Source organism: Rhinopithecus roxellana, chromosome 9 (assembly GCF_007565055.1).
Source record: "Rhinopithecus roxellana isolate Shanxi Qingling chromosome 9, ASM756505v1, whole genome shotgun sequence".
In the NCBI taxonomy this organism is placed as follows: Eukaryota; Metazoa; Chordata; class Mammalia; order Primates; family Cercopithecidae; genus Rhinopithecus; species Rhinopithecus roxellana.
The window spans coordinates 117,063,782-117,084,382 of NC_044557.1; the positions used below are offsets into that span (position 1 = coordinate 117,063,782).

Sequence of the window (20,601 nt, forward strand, 5' to 3'; positions counted from 1 at the left end):
CCTGAGGTCAGGAGTTCGAGACCAGCCTGACCAACATGGTAAAACCCCATCTCTACTAAATAAAAATAAAAATTAGCCGGGTGTGGTGGCCCATGCCTGTAGTCCCAGCCACTTGGGAGGATGAGGCATGAGAATCTCTTGAACTCAGGTAGGGGAGGTTGCAGTGAGCGAAGATCATGCCACTGCACTCCAGCCTGGATGACAGAGCAAGACTCCATCTCAATTTAAAAAAAAAATATCGCCGGGCGCGGTGGCTCAAGCCTGTAATCCCAGCACTTTGGGAGGCCGAGACGGGCGGATCACAAGGTCAGGAGATCGAGACCATCCTGGCTAACACGGTGAAACCCCGTCTCTACTAAAAATACAAAAAACTAGCCGGGCGAGGTGGCGGGCGCCTGTAGTCCCAGCTACTCTGGAGGCTGAGGCAGGAGAATGGCGTAAACCCGGGAGGCGGAGCTTGCAGTGAGCTGAGATCCGGCCACTGCACTCCAGTCCGGGTGACAGAGCGAGACTCCGCCTCAAAAAAAAAAAAAAATATCTTGGGAAGTTTACCACCATTTATCATAATGTTTCTATGAGAAAATGCATTCTAAGTTTCCAGTAACCAACATAAAAACAAAGTTTGGAACATGGCCTATTTGATGATCACCCAAAATCATACCCAGAATTTATTAGACACAATATTACATTTCCAAGAAATTATGTTATTGCAGAAACTTCTATAAACATGTAACATAAACCCTCATTAACAGTCAAAGCAAATTTGTTTTAAAAACCATACTTATGCTGGGCATGGTGGCTCATGCCTGTAATCCCAGCACTTTGGGAGCCCAAGGCGGGTGAGTCACGAGGTCAGGAGTTTAAGACCAGCCTGGCCAACATGGTGAAACCCTGTCTCTACTAAAAATACAAAAATTAGCTGAGCATGGTGGCACGTCCCTGTAGTCCCAGCTACTCCAGAGGCTGAGGCAGAAGAATCGCTTGAACTCAGGAGGTGGAGGTTGCAGTGAGCTGAGATCAAGCCACTGTACTCCAGCCTGGGTGACAGAGCGAAACTCCATCTCAAAAAAAAAAAAAAAAACAGCAACGAAAAAAAAACCAACCATACTTAAAATTCTTTCTAAATCCAATGGACATTAAAACTTCACAAAACCTTTACTGAAAATCAGTATTTGAAGAAAATGCATAAAAAGTGATTGAGTATTAAGGAGAAACAGCTGGTGGATAACATTGTTTTTTGATTCATAAAGGAACCCTCCAAAACAAAGCAGAAAAAAAAACTTCAAAAGTTTCAAAATTTTTAGAGCAATGACTGGCAACCTATATAAATCTTTCAGAATTCTGAATACTGAAAGCCCACGTATTTATATGTCACATGACATTAAAAAGAACTTCACGGCCAGGCTTAGTGGCTCACACCCATAATACCAGCACTTTGGGAGGCCAAGGCAGGTGGATCACCTGAGGTGGGGAGTTCAAGACCAGCCTGACCGACATGGAGAGACCTGTCTCTACTAAAAATACAAAATTAGCCTGGCATGGTGGCGCATGCCTGTTGTCCCAGCTACTCAAGAGGCTGAGGCAGGAGAATTGCTTGAACCTGGGAGGTGAAGGTTGCAGTGAGCTGAGATCGCGCCACTGCACTCCACCCTGGGCAACAAGAGCGAAACTCTGTCTCAAAAAAAGAAAAAAAGAGCTTCATAATTTAAACTGTCATTGTACCCAGATTTTTTTTTAAACACAATAAGCATTGTTAAGCAAGATTTTGCTCAACTGAACAGAAAATAAAGGTATTTGTGAGAGAGCATTGCTTCAAACACAAAATAAACCAAGTATTGTATTTGTTTTTCAGAGCTTGAGCAACAGATTAATAAAATTAGCCTCAAATAAAAGAATAGAGAACACTATTCATTTCACCCATTCTAGATAGACCCCTTGTTGTAAAAACACTTTTAAAATTAAGAATTGGCTCTGTTGACTTATGCTTTTGTTTTTGTTTAAAGGGGATATGAAAAATGTTAAACCTTTTGTGACATATCCTGTAATCCCAGCACTTTGGGAGGCCAACGTGGGCAGATCACAAGGTCAGGAGTTCGAGACCAGCCTGACCAACATGTTGAAACCCTGTCTCTACTAAAAACACAAAAATTAGCTGGGCACAGTGGTGCGCGCCTGTAATCCCAGCTACTCAGGAGGCTGAGGCAGGAGAATCGCTTGAACCTGGGAGGCAAAGTTGCAGTGAGCTGAGATCATGTCATTGCACTCCAGCCTGGGCGACACAGCAAGACACCGGCTTGGGGAAAAAAAATTGTATTTAACAAACACACAGGTATTTTAAACAGTCTCTAATCTAAAATTAAGTGGTGATCCCTGCGCCTGCCTGGCTGCCTCTAAAAGCAGAACAAAGGAGCATGGAGTCCTGAAGTTCTATCATGGTAAATGTATTACCAAGTTATTAGTATCTGAATACTAACTCTGTGGCAAGAAAATAGACTAGATATTCCTTGGGAATGAACGTTAAGAAAGCTGAAAGACCAAAGATAAAATGAATGGCTACCATGCTAGACAAGGCAGAAGAGGTATGTGTATAAAATGCTGCATATAATTACACAAGGCCACAGATTTTCCAAAGCTCATGTTTAAATCCTAACTTAATGACTCCTTATATAAATGCACAGTTTTCTAAGGGAGAAATGATTCTCTGGGTTACAGTGGCAGTATTATTCCAGGGTCAACTAAATTTTAACCACGGGCCAAAAATATTCATATGTAATAGAGAATCAGCCATTCCTTCTATAAAGCATATACCCAGAAATAATAACAGAATCACAGCCTGATTTTATTAATTTTTTTAATTAAGCAGACGTAAATTCTTTTAAGTTTCCCACAGTAACAACAGGAACAACAACGTTCCCACAGTAACAACAACACAGTATAACAACAATTGTACAAATACACTGATATTTAGATTATTTAAAGGAACTCAAAACACTACGGTAAAGTAAGGTAAAGGGCCATGCATAGTCACTGAATTACTTTATTAAAACCTGAAAACAACACTGTAAGGAAGCATTATTTATTCTCCTAACTTACAGGTGAGTTAACTGAGAATTAGAAGTCGAATAACCTGCTCAAATCCACACAGCTATGATTCCAACTCCAGAGTTTGTACTTGTAACGAAACAAGTTAAAATGCAATAAAGGCTAACAATTATAACAACAATTAGTGCACAAAGGCAGAAGCTAAGCAACTGAACCAGCCTATCATTCTGTCCTCAAACACCCTATAAGGTAAATATCATTTTAGCCTCTAGAAAAACATTTACAATGTTTCTGGCCAAATGCTTCAGAAGCAAAAACCTGGCGCTTTCTTATAAATATTTTTAGCCTCAAAGAAAATGGAGGATTACAAAATGTATTTTTAAAATCAATGTTATTGAGGTAAAATTTACATTTAATGAAACGTGCCTATTTTAGGCTCATAGTTGGATGAATTTTGACATACACTCATATTAACAATCACCAAAATGAAAATACAGAACATTTCTATCACTCCCAAAAGTTTCCTTGTATAGGAAATTCCCACCCCCCAAATCTAGGCAATCAAAGAACGTCTTTCTGTCACTATGGATTAGTTTTGCCTATTCTAGAATTCCACAAAAATAGAATCTTACAGTATCTACACTATGTATCTGTCCTGTCTTCTTTTGCTCAGCATAGTTTCTGAGATTCATGCATATCATTGGATGAATCACAAGTTTTCCTGCTGAATAGTATTCCAAGTAATTGTTATGTTACAGTGTAACCATTTACCTAGTGGTAGATATTTGGGTTGTTTCCAATTTGGGGCTACAAACATTCATGTACAAGCCTTTGAATGGCCACATATTTTCATTTATCTTAAATACCACATGGAATTTGCTGGGTGGTAAGATAAGTACTATATGCTTAACTTCATAAGAACAGAATAAACTCTGACAAGGTGCCTGTACCATTTTATATCCCCAGCAGCAATGTATGAGACTTCCAGTTGCCCCACCATGACACTAGGTGTTGTCGGTCTTTTTAAACTTTAGCTATGGTTTTAATTTGCATTTCCCTGATGACTAATCACTTTGAGCATCTCTTCATGTGTTTATTAGCCATTCTTATCTCTTCTTTATTGTCTATTCAAAAATATTGTCCAGTTTTGTCTTATTAATGAGTTGGAGGTATTCCTTTATATATTCTGAAGTCCTCTTTCAAATACATGTATTACAAGCGTTTCCTTCTAATCTATGTCTTGCTTTTTCATTTTGTAAAGTGTCTTTCAAGTACCAGAAGTTTAAATTTTGATGACATGTAATTTCTCAATTTTTGCATGATCCATGCTTTTTGTGTTCTAAGAATTGTCTATTTCCAAAGTAGCAAAGTATGTTCTTCTGGAAATTTTACTTTAACTTTTACATATAGGTCTAAGGCCCATTTCTGAATTATTTTTGTCTACGATGTGAAGTCAAGGTTCAGGTTTTTTTTTTGTTGTTGTTGTTGTTGTTTTTTTGAGATGAAGTTTCACTCCTGTTGCCAGGCTAGAGTGCAATGGGGCAATCTCAGCTCACCACAACCTCCGCCTCCCAGGTTCAAGCAATTCTCCTGCCTCAGCCTCCCGAGTAGCTGGGGTTACAGGCATACACCACCATGCCAAGCTAATTTTGTATTTTTAGTAGAGACAGGGTTTCTCCATGTTGGTTAGGCTGGTCTCGAACTCCCAACCTCAGGTGATCCACCTGCCTTGGCCTCCCAAAGTGCTGTGATTACAGGCATGAGCCACTGCGCCCGGCCCAGGTTCTTTTTTTTTTTTTCTGTCTGAAAGGTCAATTATTTTACTATTATTTGTTGGAAAGAGTATCCTTTCCCCATTAGCACCTTCACTGGAATTTTGAAAGAATTAAATGACCATATGTGGACTGATCTATTTCTTGCTTCCATATTCCAGAGATCAGCAAACTTCTGTAAAGGGCCCGATATAAAATATTTTGGGCTTTGCAGGCCATATGATCTATCACATCTATTTGACTCTGCTGTTGTAACACAAAAGCAGACTATAAATAAGCAAGTACATACAATACATAAGCAAGTGACTGTGGCTGTGTTCCAGTGAAACTTTACTGACACACACTAAAATTTCAATTTCATTTAAATGTCATGTGTTATAAAATATCATCTTACTTTTAATGTTTTTCCAACCATTTGCAAATGTAAAAAACATTACTTAGTTTGCAAGTCATACAAAAACAGACAAGCCAGATGTGACCCATGGGCTATAGTTTGCCAACTGCTGTATTATTCTGTCCCACTGATCCACATATCTGTCCCTATGTCAATTTTCTGTTGTCTTGATTACTGTGGCTTTATAGCAAATCTTTAAGTCAGGTGGTGTGGGCCAGCCAATTTTGTTTTCTTTTCAAAATTGTTTTGGCTACTGCAGGTCCTTTGCATCTCCAAATGTCAGCACTACCTTAATTTTATCAAAGAAAAAAATAAAACCTACTATGATTTTGATTACAATTGCATTGCATCTCCACATTAACTTTGGGAGGATTGAAATCTTAAATAATAGTCTTCTTTAATTTAAGCAATATTTTATAGCCTTCAGTATACAGGTTGTGTACCTATTTTATTAAATTGATCTCTGAATATGATGTTTTCATGCTATTTAATTCCCCAACTGCTCATTACTATTTAGCAGAAATACCATTGATTTTTGTATACTAACCTTGCAACTTGTGGCCTTACTAAACTCATTTTTTCAGTAGCTTTTCAGTAGTTTCTATTTAATATTTTCTACATACAGAATCATGGTGTCTATGATGACAGTTTTATATCTCCGATTCCAATATTCCCCCATCTGTTTCTTCTTACTGTTGCACTTGATAGTACTCAAGTATAACGTGGGGTTCTTTGTTGTTTTTTTGAGGCGGGGTCTCACTGTGTTGCCAAGGCTGGAATGCAGTGGTGATCACAGCTCACTGAAGCCTTGACCTCCCAGGCCCAGGCAATCCTCCCACCTCACCCTCCCAAGTAGCTGGGACTACAGGCACACGCCAACAGAGATGGGGTTTGGTGATGTTGCCCAGGCTGGTCTCAAACTCCTGAGCTGAAGTAATCTGCCCGCCTTGACCTCCCAAAGTGCTGGGATTACAGGCATGAGCCATACCAGTCCTCAAGTATAATGTTGAACAGAAGTTATAACAGTGTGTATTACCGCCTTGTTCCTGATCTTACAAGTATTCAGTCTTCCATTATAGACCATAATGTTACCTAGCGGTTGTTTGAAGAAGCCCTTTATCAAATTAAGAAAGTTCTCTTCTGTTCCTAGTTTGCTAGTCTATATCATTAATGAGCACTGACTTCTGTCAAATGCTTTTTCTGAACCTAATGAGATACTCATATGGTTGTTCTCCTTTATTCTATTAATTGGGTTAATTACTTTGATTACTGAATACTAAACTCATCTTGCTTTCCTAGAATAAACTTCATTTAATCATAATATTATTTAAATTTGGCTGAATTTAATTTGCTAATATTTTGTTAAGAATTTTTATCTGGCTGGGCATGGTGGCTCATGCCTGTAATCCCAGCACTTTGGGAGGACGAGGCAGGCAGATCATTTGAGGTCTGGAGGTCAAGACCAGCCTGAGCAACATGCTGAAATCCTGCCTCTACTAAAAATGCAAAAAATTAGCCAGGTGTGGTGGCACGCACCTGTAGTCCCAGCTACTCAGGAGGATGAGGCACAAGAATCGCAAACTCGGGAAGCAAAGGTTGCAGTAAGCCAAGATCACGCCACTATACTCCAGCCTGGGCAACAGAGCAAGACTGTCTCAAAATAATAATAATAATAATTTTTATATCTGTGATCATGGGGGATACTGATCTTAAGTTCACTCTTCTTCATCCTTGCTTTGGTAACTTGTTCAAATTTTCTTCTCTGGTTTATGAGAGTTTTAAAAAGACAATTTATTTTTAATGCGTCTTTGTTATGGGTTTAGGTTAATTTCTCCCAAATAAAAAGATCCTAATTTAACATTAATGTTAATAATTGAACACTATTTTAAAATATATAAGGATTTTAAAAAGTATCTTGCTGCCTATCTTTCAGTTCTACATCTATAAAGTGATATCTACATGAAGTAGTATCAGTTTAAGAGTTCTGACACACATTCCATGTGTAAAGCATATGAGAAAAGAGAAAAGAATATATTCCCCAAACCAAGGGATGTGCTATACAAAAGGCAAAGTTCTATATCTATTGAAACAAATTGGGTTTTTCACCACTTTATGCTTACTTCATTTATCCAAGATAATTTAATGTTGTATACTTGTATGACTTTTTCCTATTAGGTTGAACATATGAAACTGACATATTTGTAGGTCAAAGAAATGTCAAATATTGGCAATTTCATATGGTTTAACCTCTAATTTAATGGCCTTGGAATAGTAACCAAAGTGAGCTCATCCAGTCTGTATGTTGTTTGATCAGTATACAAGCACCATCTGGTGGCAGAAACCAGAACTGTAGGTTTGTAACTGTTCATATCACTGCTGGTACAAATACAGTCATCTCTAGTCATCTCTAGGTTTCTGTGAGGAACTGGTTTCAGGACCTTCATCCCTACCCCCTACAGCTACCAAAATCCACAGTTGCTCAAGTCCCTGATATAAAATGGTGTGGTAGTATGTGCATATAACCTATGCACATCCTCCCATATACTTTCAATCATCTCTAGATTACTTATAATATCTAATACAATGTAAATGCTATGAAAATAGTAGTGACACTGCATTGCTTAGGATATAATAACAAGAAAAAAAAAGTCTGTACATGTTCAATACAGGTGCAACCACCCTTTTTTTCCTGAATATTTTCAATCCACAATTGGCTGGATCCACGAATGCTGAGCCCATGGATACAGAACCCAGGGATACAAGCGGACAACTGAATATTCAACATCAACTGTTCTACTTTCCAATATGCTTTTTAAGAGGGCATTACAAATGAGTGAAAAATCTTATATTCAAAGTTTGAACGATCTCAGAATTTTAAATAGCACACCAACATCACAATACTTAGCAACAAATCATCAGCCTATATAACATAAACTGAAATATAATATACAAGCTGTTTTCATAAATCAGAATCTTGGCTATTAATTTTACTGATAATTAACATAACGCAATAAAGTCCATTTGGATGCTTCAAAAGTTTCTTTCGCCCTATCGAATTTCCACTGATAACAATCACTATCTGTAAAATTATTTCCATGTCTCACAGATTTATTTCACAGAGGTACAAGGAAAAACCAAGAAGCCTTAAGTAAGTGTCTAACTCTGGCCATAGAAACAAGTAACTTTTAGGCAAAATAGTCCAAATTATTTTCTTCTTGTCTAATTTGCTATGACTCAACATATGTTAAAAGAAAATAACTTGACCAACCTAGCTATAAGAAATTGGACCAAGAACTGGATACACTAGCAAAAGGTAACCTTGACACAAAATATACTGAACACATCTAATGAGGGTGTATACCATAAAATTGTTCCAAACTGAGTGTTAACAAATAAATAAACCCTTTGGGGAAGAAAGGATACATCTTCAACGAACAAAGAGCCGATGGGTCACTCAAACTTGGGTTGAATCCTAAACTGCCATTTTCTTAAGATGTATTACACAAACCTATTCTGAAAGCTCTCGATGTTCTACTACCTCTTGCCACATCTACTTCCAACAAGTCTTTAAAATCAAAGATAATCTTTGCTACCCTTCATCGTGGCCATAAAGAGTGATAAAATGACTCCTAAATACTTCATAGGCAATTTAAATGCAACACAGTGCAAATTAAACTCTTCATCTTTCCAAAAACCTGCCCCAACTACTCTTGTGGTGAAGAGTATTACTAGTCATCCAAATATCTGAAGTTATCCTTAATACCCCAAATGCAATCAAGTCTACCTTCTAAATATCTATAGACACTGTCCCTTCCTCTCCATCTTTACCACTCCAGGCCTGCATCACATTATGCCTGAATTACCACAACATCTTTGTAATTCTTTATCCCTTCAAGTTTCAACCAGTCCAACCTACTTTCCACATACTGCCAAAGCAATATTCCTAAAACATATATCCAATTATTTCATCCCTCAGCTTAAAATTCTTCAATGGCTCCCAATCACCTTCAGAATAAAATCCAAACCACGTGGCATGGGCACTTCAGGACATTCAAATTGGGGCCCTGCCTAGACTTCACTCTTTTCATTCCAGACTTACCAAACTGCTTGTAAGTCCATGAATGAACTAAACTTCTCAGGATTCCTAGCCTTTGTTCCCAAAATCTATATTACTTTTCCTTGCCCTCCTCACCTGGCTAAATCCTAGTTAACCTTAAAGATTCAGTTCATTCCTCCTGGAAGGCTTCTTTGGTGCCCCAATCTGGGTGGGGTGCTTAGTTCCTTCCTAATGCTTCCATAGCACCATTAGGGCACATCTATCATTCTTTCTTTTGTTTTCCTCTTCTACTAAACTTAGTCTATTAGACTGCCTGTCTTTCCTCAAAGTCTCTACTCAAACACAACATGTGGCAATGAGTAGGCATGCAATAAATGTCTGCTGAATGAAGATGACCTCACGAAAGTCCTTCATTTGCTATTACTATCTCTGTTTTGCAAATGAGGAAATTAATGGAGGTCCAGAGCCTTGTGCAAGATCACTTAACTAAAAGCATCAGAACTAGGAACTGAACCAAATGTTCTGACTGTAATGGAAATAATTTTCTCTCAAAATATTTGCTTTTGAGGAACCACTCCATAAAATAATTGTACCCTGAAGAGTAGTTTGGATGGGGCTAACCTGTTTCTCCAGGTTGGACATATAACCCAGGCTTGGCTAAAGTAAAGTATCTCCCTACCCCCAACCGAGTTTGAATGAGTAATTCCAGGATGGACAGTTTACTCCAAAGTATTTGGGGGGACTTCTCTAATGACTATCAAAAAAAACCCAAAAAACAAAAACTGCACCTTCTTCAGTACAAGTCTACAGACTATACAGTGTATGAAGTACAGCAAATGGGAATCAGCTTATTTGAAAACAAAGTAGAGAAAAAAAGAAGCAAGAGCTAGAAAGAGAGAAATAGAAAATGAGGAAGAAGAACACTAAAGTCCTACATCCAACCATGCCTGAATCTCTCCCCAAGAGATATCCCAGTTACGTAGGTCAAAAATTCCCATTTTCACATAACCTAGTTTGAGTTGTGGCCCTTTGGAAATCTGCACCAGCAGACCAAGGGGCCATTTGATCTGCTGGTCTGTCATTCTGGTCATTTGCCAAGCAATAATACTTTTTTCATCTATGAATATACAAAATTGAAAAATTGTCTAATTTCAGCCATTCTATTTCTCTACTGTACATAATTTTTATAAGAAAGATGGGAGAACAAAAGCACAAAGTGTTCTCCAAACTTTACCTTGTACTTTGTCAAATGAATTTTTATATGTTTTCTGCTTTATAATATATCTGTGACTGAAAAGTACCTGAAATGATAAAGAAAAATACATAACCGGATGTAATTATTGTCAAACATCTTGGGCATAATAAAAGGAGACAGGTACTTCAGAATCCAAGTTGTATCTACAGAGTTTGCTCATGGATAAATGCTTTTTTCTCCACTCATCATTAAAAAAGAAAAATTCAGTTCTTCTTAGGCCTTTGAATGAGTTCCAGTGGAGAAACTGCATCAGTGAAGAAGACGGGGAAAAACAGTATAGGTAATACCTGATTTTGCTTAATATTACTTTAAGTAGAAAATAAAAGAACCTTTTCAAAAATCCCTCTAGGCCGGGCGCGGTGGCTCAAGCCTGTAATCCCCAGCACTTTGGGAGGCCGAGACGGGCGGATCACGAGGTCAGGAGATCGAGACCATCCTGGCTAACAGGTGAAACCCCGTCTCTACTAAAAATACAAAAAACTAGCTGGGCGAGGTGGCGGCGCCTGTAGTCCCAGCTACTCGGGAGGCTGAGGCAGGAGAATGGCGTGAACCCGGGAGGCGGAGCTTGCAGTGAGCTGAGATCTGGCCACTGCACTCCAGCCTGGGTGACAGAGCGAGACTCCGTCTCAAAAAAAAAAAAAAAAAAAAAAAAAAAAAATCAAAAATCCCTCTAAATGATACCTGTTTCTTGGACTTCACCTTTCATTCCCTGCCTTAAGAAGCAAATTATTAATCTGGGTTCTGACAAGGAGAAGAGCATCTCCTTGGATCTTTGGCTCCAGAGTCCCTGTAATCCAATCAAGTGTTGTCATCTATAAATTAAGGTCATATGAGAAATCATGGTTTAATAGCCTACTGAGTAACGGTTAGGTCTGCACTTTTGTGAACAGAAAGAGCTTTTCAGTTGAAACATGGCTTGGTAGCTTACTAGTACTTTCTGATATTCTTTTTACCCTTTTTTGTGATCTACAGAAAATCATAAAGACACTCCAAAGAATTGAAGGGAAAGTCCACATTATCTATTCATGGAATGGCCCAAGGCACGCCCGTTATTTATGACTTTGGAGAAGTCATAAATAAAATTACTGTACCCCTCACGACAACCATAAGAATTAGATCTTGGAACTAGAAACTGCCAACAAAGAAAAAATGCCAACATTCTTAACAGAAAATCTAGAAAAGAAAAAAAGAAAATCAAAACCACATGATCCCTGTCTAATTTCACATACTAACTCCTCTCTCCCTTGGTTCACTCTGATCAAGCCACACTAGCCTCTTGAGGCCATGCCAGGCATACTCCTACTGCAGGGGCTTTGTACTTGCTATTTCTTGAGCCTGGAATACTTTCCCTTTCTCTCTCTCTCTCTCTCTCAAAATTCACACTGCTTTTTCTCTCTCTTCCTTTGAGGTCTTTATCAAAAGCAACCTTCTCAGTGACTAACCACTTCTTATTGACTGACTACCTCCCCTACAAGAACATGAGCTCCACAAGGACAGGGATTAGTGTCTGACTTTTCATTGCTTTAGCACCAGACTTTTTAAAAGTAATAGATTTAGAAGTAATAAAAGTAGTTTATTTCCATTTAAAAGTAATAAATTCACTAGTCAGAACTGTAGCAAAATTCAACAAAGGACCATAGATATCAAAATACAACAAATATAAAGATGTAATACTCTCATAAATCTATTTACTAGAGTACATTAGCAATAAAATAAGTATACAATAGCCGAAGTGTTCCTTACTCAGGTGACTAAAGATATCTATTGTGCTGAAGTGGGCAACTAGCTTTATTTATTTACATTGGGGAACCTCAGACTAAACATAAAGGCAATGGGTATATTATACAGAAAAAGAGAAAATAAAACAACTACAAGAGAAATGTGTGGTCCTTTGTGCCTCCTGTATGGTGTAGACACCGAGCTGAGGGCTGGGAAGCCTGCCATTGGATGCATCACAATTAGAAGCAGCGATGTTACAGGAGAGAATGAAATATACCAAGGAAGCCAAGAAAAGCTGAGGGTTTAGGCCAGTTAGCAAGGGGAAGATGGTAGATACACTCTGGAAGCGTTACCTGAGGGAGAAAAAATGCACCAGACACCACCAACTGCCAAGTTTCCATGCCTGTTGGACAAAGGACATGACCACAAAGAAGAGAGGAACTAAAGGACAACACAAGATGCCTCTACAGAGGTGAGGTATATAGGTGCCTCTTCCTTCCTAGCATACAGACAGCTCCCCCAGGCATACCTGAGAGGAAAAGGTAAGGGCAGAAGTCTAATACAGTGTGCAAATTCTTCTTAGATAACCTAAACAATATTTAAAGGAACTATTTACAATTGAGTAGGACTAAGTTTTAAACGGATACAATTAAAGCTAATTTTTCCCCTAGCAAGCAAGAAACCAAAAAGTATCAGATTATTTATGGACTCAATAAATATTTTCTCTACATACCTACGTCATATCAGTAAATACACAAAATCATAACAAAAGCATCAGCAAATATCTGATCAAATGTAGGAAAGAATTTCTTAGGCATAAAAGAAGTGACAGAAATAAAGAAAAAACAATAGATTAGACCACATAAAATTTTAAAACTATAGGATATTAAAAACAAATACACAATTAAAAGCCAAATTTTTTAAAGCAGGAAAATTACAACAAATAAAATAGACTGAAGGTTAACATCCTCAATACATAAACATTTGAAAACTGGTGAGGCAATGGAATAAAAATTAGCAATTAAAATAGACAAATCAAAAAGGATAAATAACTAACAAACATCTAAAAAAAACTGTTCAGCCTCGCTAATAATCAATAAAATTGAATTTTAAAAACTACTACTTGATGGCCAGGTGCAGTGACTCATGCCTACAATCCTAACACTTTGAGAGGCCAAGAGAGGCGGATTACTTGAGGTCAGGAGTTTGAGATCAGCCTTGCTAACATGGTAAAACCCCGTTTCTACTAAAAATACAAAAATTAGCCAGAAATCACTTGAACCCAGGAGGCAGAGGTTGCAGTGAGCTGAGACCGTGCCGTGGCACTCCAGCCTGGGTGACAGAGTGAGACTTCATCTCAAAAAACAAACAAACAAAAACTACTTTTTAACTATCAAAGAAGACAAAAACCTTTTTAACTCAGTGTTGTCAGAGTAGAATAAGCATCCTCACATACTGTAAGAAATTAGTACAAACTTTAGTGCAATTGGGCAATGCTTTATTCTTTTTAAAGAATATTCCCCTTATAGTAATATAAGGAAGGAAATAATCAGTGTCGTGAACAAAGATTTACATAATGATTATTTACTGCAGCTATCTTAACAAAAAAGGGGGCATGAGGCCGGGCGCAGGGGCTCACGCCTGTAATCCCAACACTTTGGGAGGCCGAAGTAGGAGATCATGAGGTCAGGAGATCGAGACCATCCTGGTTAACACGGTGAAACCCCGTCTCTACTAAAAATACAAAAAATTAGCCAGGCTTGGTGGCCAGTGCCTGTAGTCCCAGCTACTCAGGAGGCTGAGGCAGGAGAATAGCGTAAACCCGGGAGGCGGAGCTTGCAGTGAGCCAAGATTGCGCCACTGCACTCCAGCCTGGGCGAAAGAGCAAGACTCCCTCTCACAAAAAAAAAAAAAAAGTGGCGGGGGGGGGGGGGCAGGGCATGAACAACCTAGATAAAAAAATAGGCATACATTTATATAACTTATGAAGCCATATGAAGCATTATGTAGCCATCAAAAATATTTCATGCCAGGCACAGGGGCTAACGCCTGTAACCCCAGCACTTTGGAAGCCCGAGGTGGACAGATCACTTGAGGTCAGAAGTTCAAGACCAGCGTGGCCAACATAGTGAAACCCCATATCTACTAAAATACAAAAATCAGCCAGGCATGGTGGCATGTGCCTGTAATCCCAGCTGCTTGGAAGGCTGACGCACAAGAATCACTTGAACCAGGGAGGCGGAGGGTGCAGTGAGCCAAGATCACATCACTGTACTCCAGCCTGGGTGACAGAGTGAGACTCCATCTCAAAAAAAAAAAAAGAAAAAAGAAAAAAAATTCTTAAATATTTGACAAATGGCCAATATATTAAGTGAAAAGAGAGCACTGTATTATATATACAAGATACACAAATTATGATATATCCATACAAAGTACACTATCCAGCAATAAAAAAGGGCAAAACCCAGATATAAGCGACATGGATGAATCCCAAAACAAGAAAATCATTATACAAGGTAAAAGAAGCCAGACGCACATAAATACTGTATGAATCTAGTTATAAAAAGTTCATTAACAGGCAAAAAACTAGTCGATGATAATAAAAGAGTGATTATTTCTGGGAGAAGGGTGTGCCAAGGACAAAGAGGTCTGAGGAAACTCTCAGAGGTGATGGGAACATTCTGTATCTTGATCTGAGTGGTGATCACATGAGGATATATGTATGTAAAAAGTCATCAAATAAAGTATAAATACATATATACATAAATAAAATAAAGTCATCAAGAGGTATACTTAAGATTTGTACATTTTACTGTATGTCTATCACACCTTCATAAAGTAGTACAAAAATTGCACATAAAGGACAACTTCTACTTGGTTAAATATATTTAAATGCAAAGAAAAAAGAATGTAAAGTACATGAAAATATAAAAGGCAGCAAATTCTAGGATTACACTATTTACATTTTTTCTTTTTTCCCTATAAATTACAAACATTCATGTTCATTAATGTATTTAGACAAATCAAGAAAAAAACTGAGCTCTGCCTGGTAAATGAATGAGAAAGTCAACTGGGAAGTCAACACTATAAACTGTGAAATGACTTTAAGACTTAGTCTTCCCTGCAACAAATACAGGGCCCTCATGACACAATAAAAACTAGTTCCTTCAGATCTTTTACGTTTGTAGGGGTAGGGGAAAAAAAAAAAAAGTAGTTCCTGAAAACTGGGTTTTTTTTTAAAACTGGTACTTTTTTAAGTTATTCCTTGTGAACTTGCTTTATCTAAATTCCATGCAAAATGCCCAAGGTCAATTAGATTTACAATGAAATATTCTTTTGAGTTTGAGAAACTTTTACAACATGCATAATAATTAAGAACAAAACCAAAAAAGACATACAAACCTCTGATTGTACATGCCCCGAAAGTTGTAATTAGCTCTATAATTTGGGAATGGCTTTGGATCTAATGGCCTGTAGATGGCAGGCTCTCCCCTTTTCATAGCAAGCCCATTCAGTTCCACAGTTGGAGTTATACTGCCTGTTTAAAAAAAAAAACATTAAAGGCACACAAGTGAAATATCTTTACAATAAAACATGCAAGTTATATTTATACTATGCTTAATTACCATGGAAGAAGGTAAGAATGGATGGACCACCTGTATGATTTTCTAAGAAACTGCATAAACAAAGTAAAAAACCAAGAATATTGCTTCTAATAAAATCTTGGGATTTTGCAATGTTTTCTGTACATTAATGACAACAAAATTGAGTGTGCAATCACTACTATTAAAACATAATAAAAAGAAGATTCTTAGATTGCTAACCATGAATATTATTTTTTAAAGTACTGAACTTCACCATTACTTACCCCAGAAAGCTTGCATGTATTGAATCATTAAAAACATCATCTGTGAATATTTTTATTTATACTTTCGTAATTAAATAACTAAGCATTGGCAATAAAGTCATCAGTGGTTCTTGGACTTATCTAATGAAAAGAGCTTTTTGAATTTTTTCTATAACCAACAAAACAGAGTAAATATAAGCAATGCTTCCTGAAAGAAAAATGTCATCGAATGTATTCCTAGCAAATATTAAAGACACGTACAAGCAGCATTATCGATAAAAGCAAAAGACTGAAAACAACCCAAACAACCATCAATGCAGCAACAGTTATATAAACGTCCACAGCATAAAACACTGAACAGCTATAAAGGAGAAAGACTACTACAACCTTGCTTTTTTTTCTTTATTTCACTTAATGTACCTTAGAGGTTATACCTTAACCGTGTAGGGTATAATATTAAATGAAAAAAAGCAAGGTACCAAATAGTGTGTGCTTTACATTATCTTTTGTCTAAGAAAGGTGAAAATGAAAATATAAATACGTATTTGCTTACTTTTTTTAAAGAATAAACCCAAAACTAAAAGAGAAAAAAAAATTACTTAGGAATGGAAGCTGTGTGTCTCTGAATGTACACTGTTTCATAGATTTTATTTGGAAAACATGGATATTTTTGCATAATTATAGAAATCAAAATTTCATCCAAAAGGGGTGGGGGAGCAATCTCTAAAATCAAAAGAAAACTGAAACTACATCTATCTACAGTGACTTAACCACAGAGAGAATTATTTCAAAAGACTTTAAACACTGTAAAATAGCCATGAGATCCTAAAGAGAAAAAAAAATCTTAAACTGTTTTCAGTAATCACATTGTTAGTAACAAGTAATATGCTTTTACTTAAGTCAAACAAAATTAAATAGAAATGGAGACAACGTAATCTCTAAAAAGAAAATGAAGCAATTAAAAGCTAATAGTGAATCAGATTGGTGGCCCTAATCATACAAAACATAGTTATTTCAAATAACTTTAAAATACAGTCAAATAACCACATATTCTAAAGTTTTTTTAAACCCTGCAATTAAATCATAAACTGTTTTCAGTATTCATGCTGTTAGTAATACTGGTGTCCCTGTCTCAGTGCAATTGCTATTACAAAATTATTATATATATACATACACACACACACACACACACACACACACACACACAAAACAGATTAAAGAATTAATGTCAGAAACAAAGATTTTTAGTATAAAGAGACACAAATATAAAATCAAATACATTACATAAAACCCTGTAGTCTTAAATCCTAACTGAAAATATCAGAATGAATTCATGATGTATTTTCTCTTAAAAAAAAAAAAAAAGTACTAGGTATTTCCTAGCTTAAATATCCACTTAAGAGGCCTAAAAGCCATAACCAATCCATTAAACAATGAGGATGGCCAGAATCCAGTTTGCTTTATCATTATCATTTCCCAATTTTTTTAAAAAAACAACAATTCTTGAAGAAATGGCTGCTTCCCAAGCATGATACTGACAAATAAAGGGAAAGAACTAAATACTTACCTTGAATTTACAGAATAATCAAACTCAGAGAAAACAGATAATGAGGGAAATGTTCTTCATCTGTTAGCTAGAAGGACTGCAGCTAATAAATGCAGAAGAAATGACCCTCCCATCTGGCAACTACTGATAAAATAATGGATCTTCTCAGCAATGAGCATCGGCAGGCTTCTACAACCATTAGACCAACTAGGGAACTTTATGGGAAACATGATAATGGATGAACCAGGCTAGGATAACTGGACCTACTGATCTACTTAAAAATCACAAAATAAAAACAAGAAATTAAATGCCTTCTGATGTAGTACAATAGGAAGTAGACAAAACTACCTATAAAACAATTACCAAAAACTTCAAATCTGAATCTATATAGCCTCTAGGTTATCCGTTTACAAGAAATACAGGGCACAGGCAAATAGACCGTACACCACCACAAGTATACCATCAGCAAAACCATAGAAATTTTAAAGGACTAGTGACCTGGTTTCTTAAACAAATAATCGATGTAGAAAAATAAAGATGAAAAAGGATTCTGTATCTTAAAAATACTAAACAAACTAAACAGATGTTATCAACCAAATGTAATAAATAATCCTCATTTTAATCTTTATTTAAGTAAATGAATTATGAAAAAAGCGAGGTCAGACATGGTGGCTCATGCCTATAATCCCAGCACTTTGGGAGGCTGCATTGGGGGAAGGGGGCAAAGAGATCACCTGAGACTAGGAGTTTGAGGTTATAGTGAACTATGATCATAACACTGCACTCTAGCCTGAGTGACTGAGCGAGACCTGTCTCTAAAAACATATTTTTTTTTAATTTTAATGAGTCAATAAGAATAAAACTCAATTTTAATGAGTCAATAGTCAAAATATTTATTTTATTTAAATAAAAGTTAATTTAATGAGTCAAAATTTAAAAGTCATAAAATTTTTTAATTTTAATGAGTCAATCTGAACTCTAGATATTTTTTATTATTAAGGAGTTACTGTTTTGTTTGCTTGATATTGGGATTAGTTTTTTAAGAGTTATCTTAAAATGCAGTATGTATCTTTAAAGATACATTTACAGATGAAGTAATATATCTGAGATTTGCTTCAAAGTAATCCAGGGAGAGACAGAAGAGAAACAAGACTGGCCAGCCCCAGTGAGTTGATAATTGCTGAAGCTGGTGAGGGGTCCTAGGGACATTCACTATCTTATTCTCTTTACTTGTGTAAAACTCGAAAAATGCCATAATTTTTTTAAAAATGTAAAATTATGTCAAAATATTTTAAGTACCAAAAGCATATTTAGTAAAACATATGTATATATGTTCTAACAAATCATGCAGATGAATATAAAGCTTTTACAGGAAGTGAAATTCATTGTAAATTCTGTAATATTTCATTTGAATCATGCCTTTGTACCACACACTTAAGATCCCATTCATTACATACAAAAATGGGTCCACTTATTGCACCAAAGAAACTGGGGTGGCATAAAGTACCAGCCAAGGGGAGGCAGAGACTGACACAAATGTAAAATTGGCATCCAGATTATAAGCAACCCATCAAGAGTCAACACATTGCTCATCTCATTTCTAAAGAATTAATGTGAAAGCACTGAAGAGTATAATATCAGGAATAAAATCAAGGTTAAGAAAAGGAAAAAGGGAAAAATAAAGCAAGAAAGAAGATAGCCGAGGAGGAGGAAAGAAGAACAGCAAAGAAAAGTTAACCTAATGAATATTAAGTCCAATTAGTCCAAATCCCTAATTTAATATACACACTTAACGGCAAATCAAAGTCAAGCCTAAAGAGACTCTCTGTTCTTTCTTTTTCTTTCTTTCTTACAGAATTTTACTCCAGGCTAAGTAAAATGCACAAACCTTAAGTATATAGCTCAATGAATTAGTACATATGTAAACACTTATGACTACTGTCAGATCAAGATATGAACATTTCCATTACCCAGAAGGTGCCTTCAGCCTCTTTCCAAGTCAATATCCACCTTCCCAGGTTACCCATTCTGACTTCAGGCATTATAGATTTGTTTGTCTCTTCTTCACATCTAAACATGCACCACTTTCCATCTTGCTTCTTTCACTCAACATAATTTTGTTTGCATATATTAGTATTTTAAGCTTTTTAAATCACTAAACAGGCCGGGTGCGGTGGCTCATGCCTGTAATCCCAGCACTTTGGGAAGTCGAGGCGGGCGGATCACGAGGTCAGGAGATCGAGACCATCCTGGCTAACACGGTGAAACCCTGACTCTACTAAAAAATACAAAAAATTAGCCAGGTGTAGTGGCGGGTGCCTGCAGTCCCAGCTACTCGGGAGGCTGAGGCAGGAGAACGGCGTGAACCTGGGAGGCGGAGCTTGCAGTGAGCTAAGATTGCGCCACTACACTCCAGCCTGGGCGACAGAGCTAGACTCCATCTCAAAAAAAAAAAAATCACTAAATAGTATTCTACCGAATGAAATACCACGATTTGTATTTTGGTGTTGATGGAACATTTGGGTTGTTTCTAGTTTGGAGCTATTATATATAAAGCTACCTTGAACATTCTTTAATAAGTCTTTTAGTTTTAGATGAGGAAAAAAAAAATAACAACAAAAAAATGCTGGGTCACAGAGTAGGTTTATGTTTAACTTTATTAGAAACTGCCTAACAGCTTTCCAAATGTATTTTTTAAACACCAGAGCTGTCTATGCCTTTAAAAGTTAAAATTTTAGATTTCATAAAGATTTCAGTTTAATTAACATGCTAATCTGTTGTCCAAGATTTATGTCACTTTGAATTCTACTTTGCAATAATCACACAGTCACAAATAGCATAAGATTCAAATGGGAAAAAATAAGAAAATGAAAAGCTTGAAAGATTTCATCATTTAAGGAAGGCAAAATAAGAAATATGTATGAAAATCACCAATGAGGTGATTTGAATGCACTGTTGAGATGTACTGT

General features: G+C 36.7%; 1 protein-coding gene across 14 annotated transcripts in view; it reads right to left on the minus strand.

Annotated features, from left to right (window-relative positions):
* STAU2 (staufen double-stranded RNA binding protein 2) overlaps positions 1-20,601 on the minus strand; it is a 348,991-nt gene that overhangs the window by 254,483 nt on the left and 73,907 nt on the right. For all 14 annotated transcript variants that reach the window (XM_030937273.1, XM_030937277.1, XM_030937275.1 and 11 more), the window contains one exon: positions 15,642-15,777. In XM_030937273.1, coding sequence (XP_030793133.1) covers positions 15,642-15,777 — 136 coding nt within the window. The remainder of the gene's footprint in view (positions 1-15,641; positions 15,778-20,601) is intronic.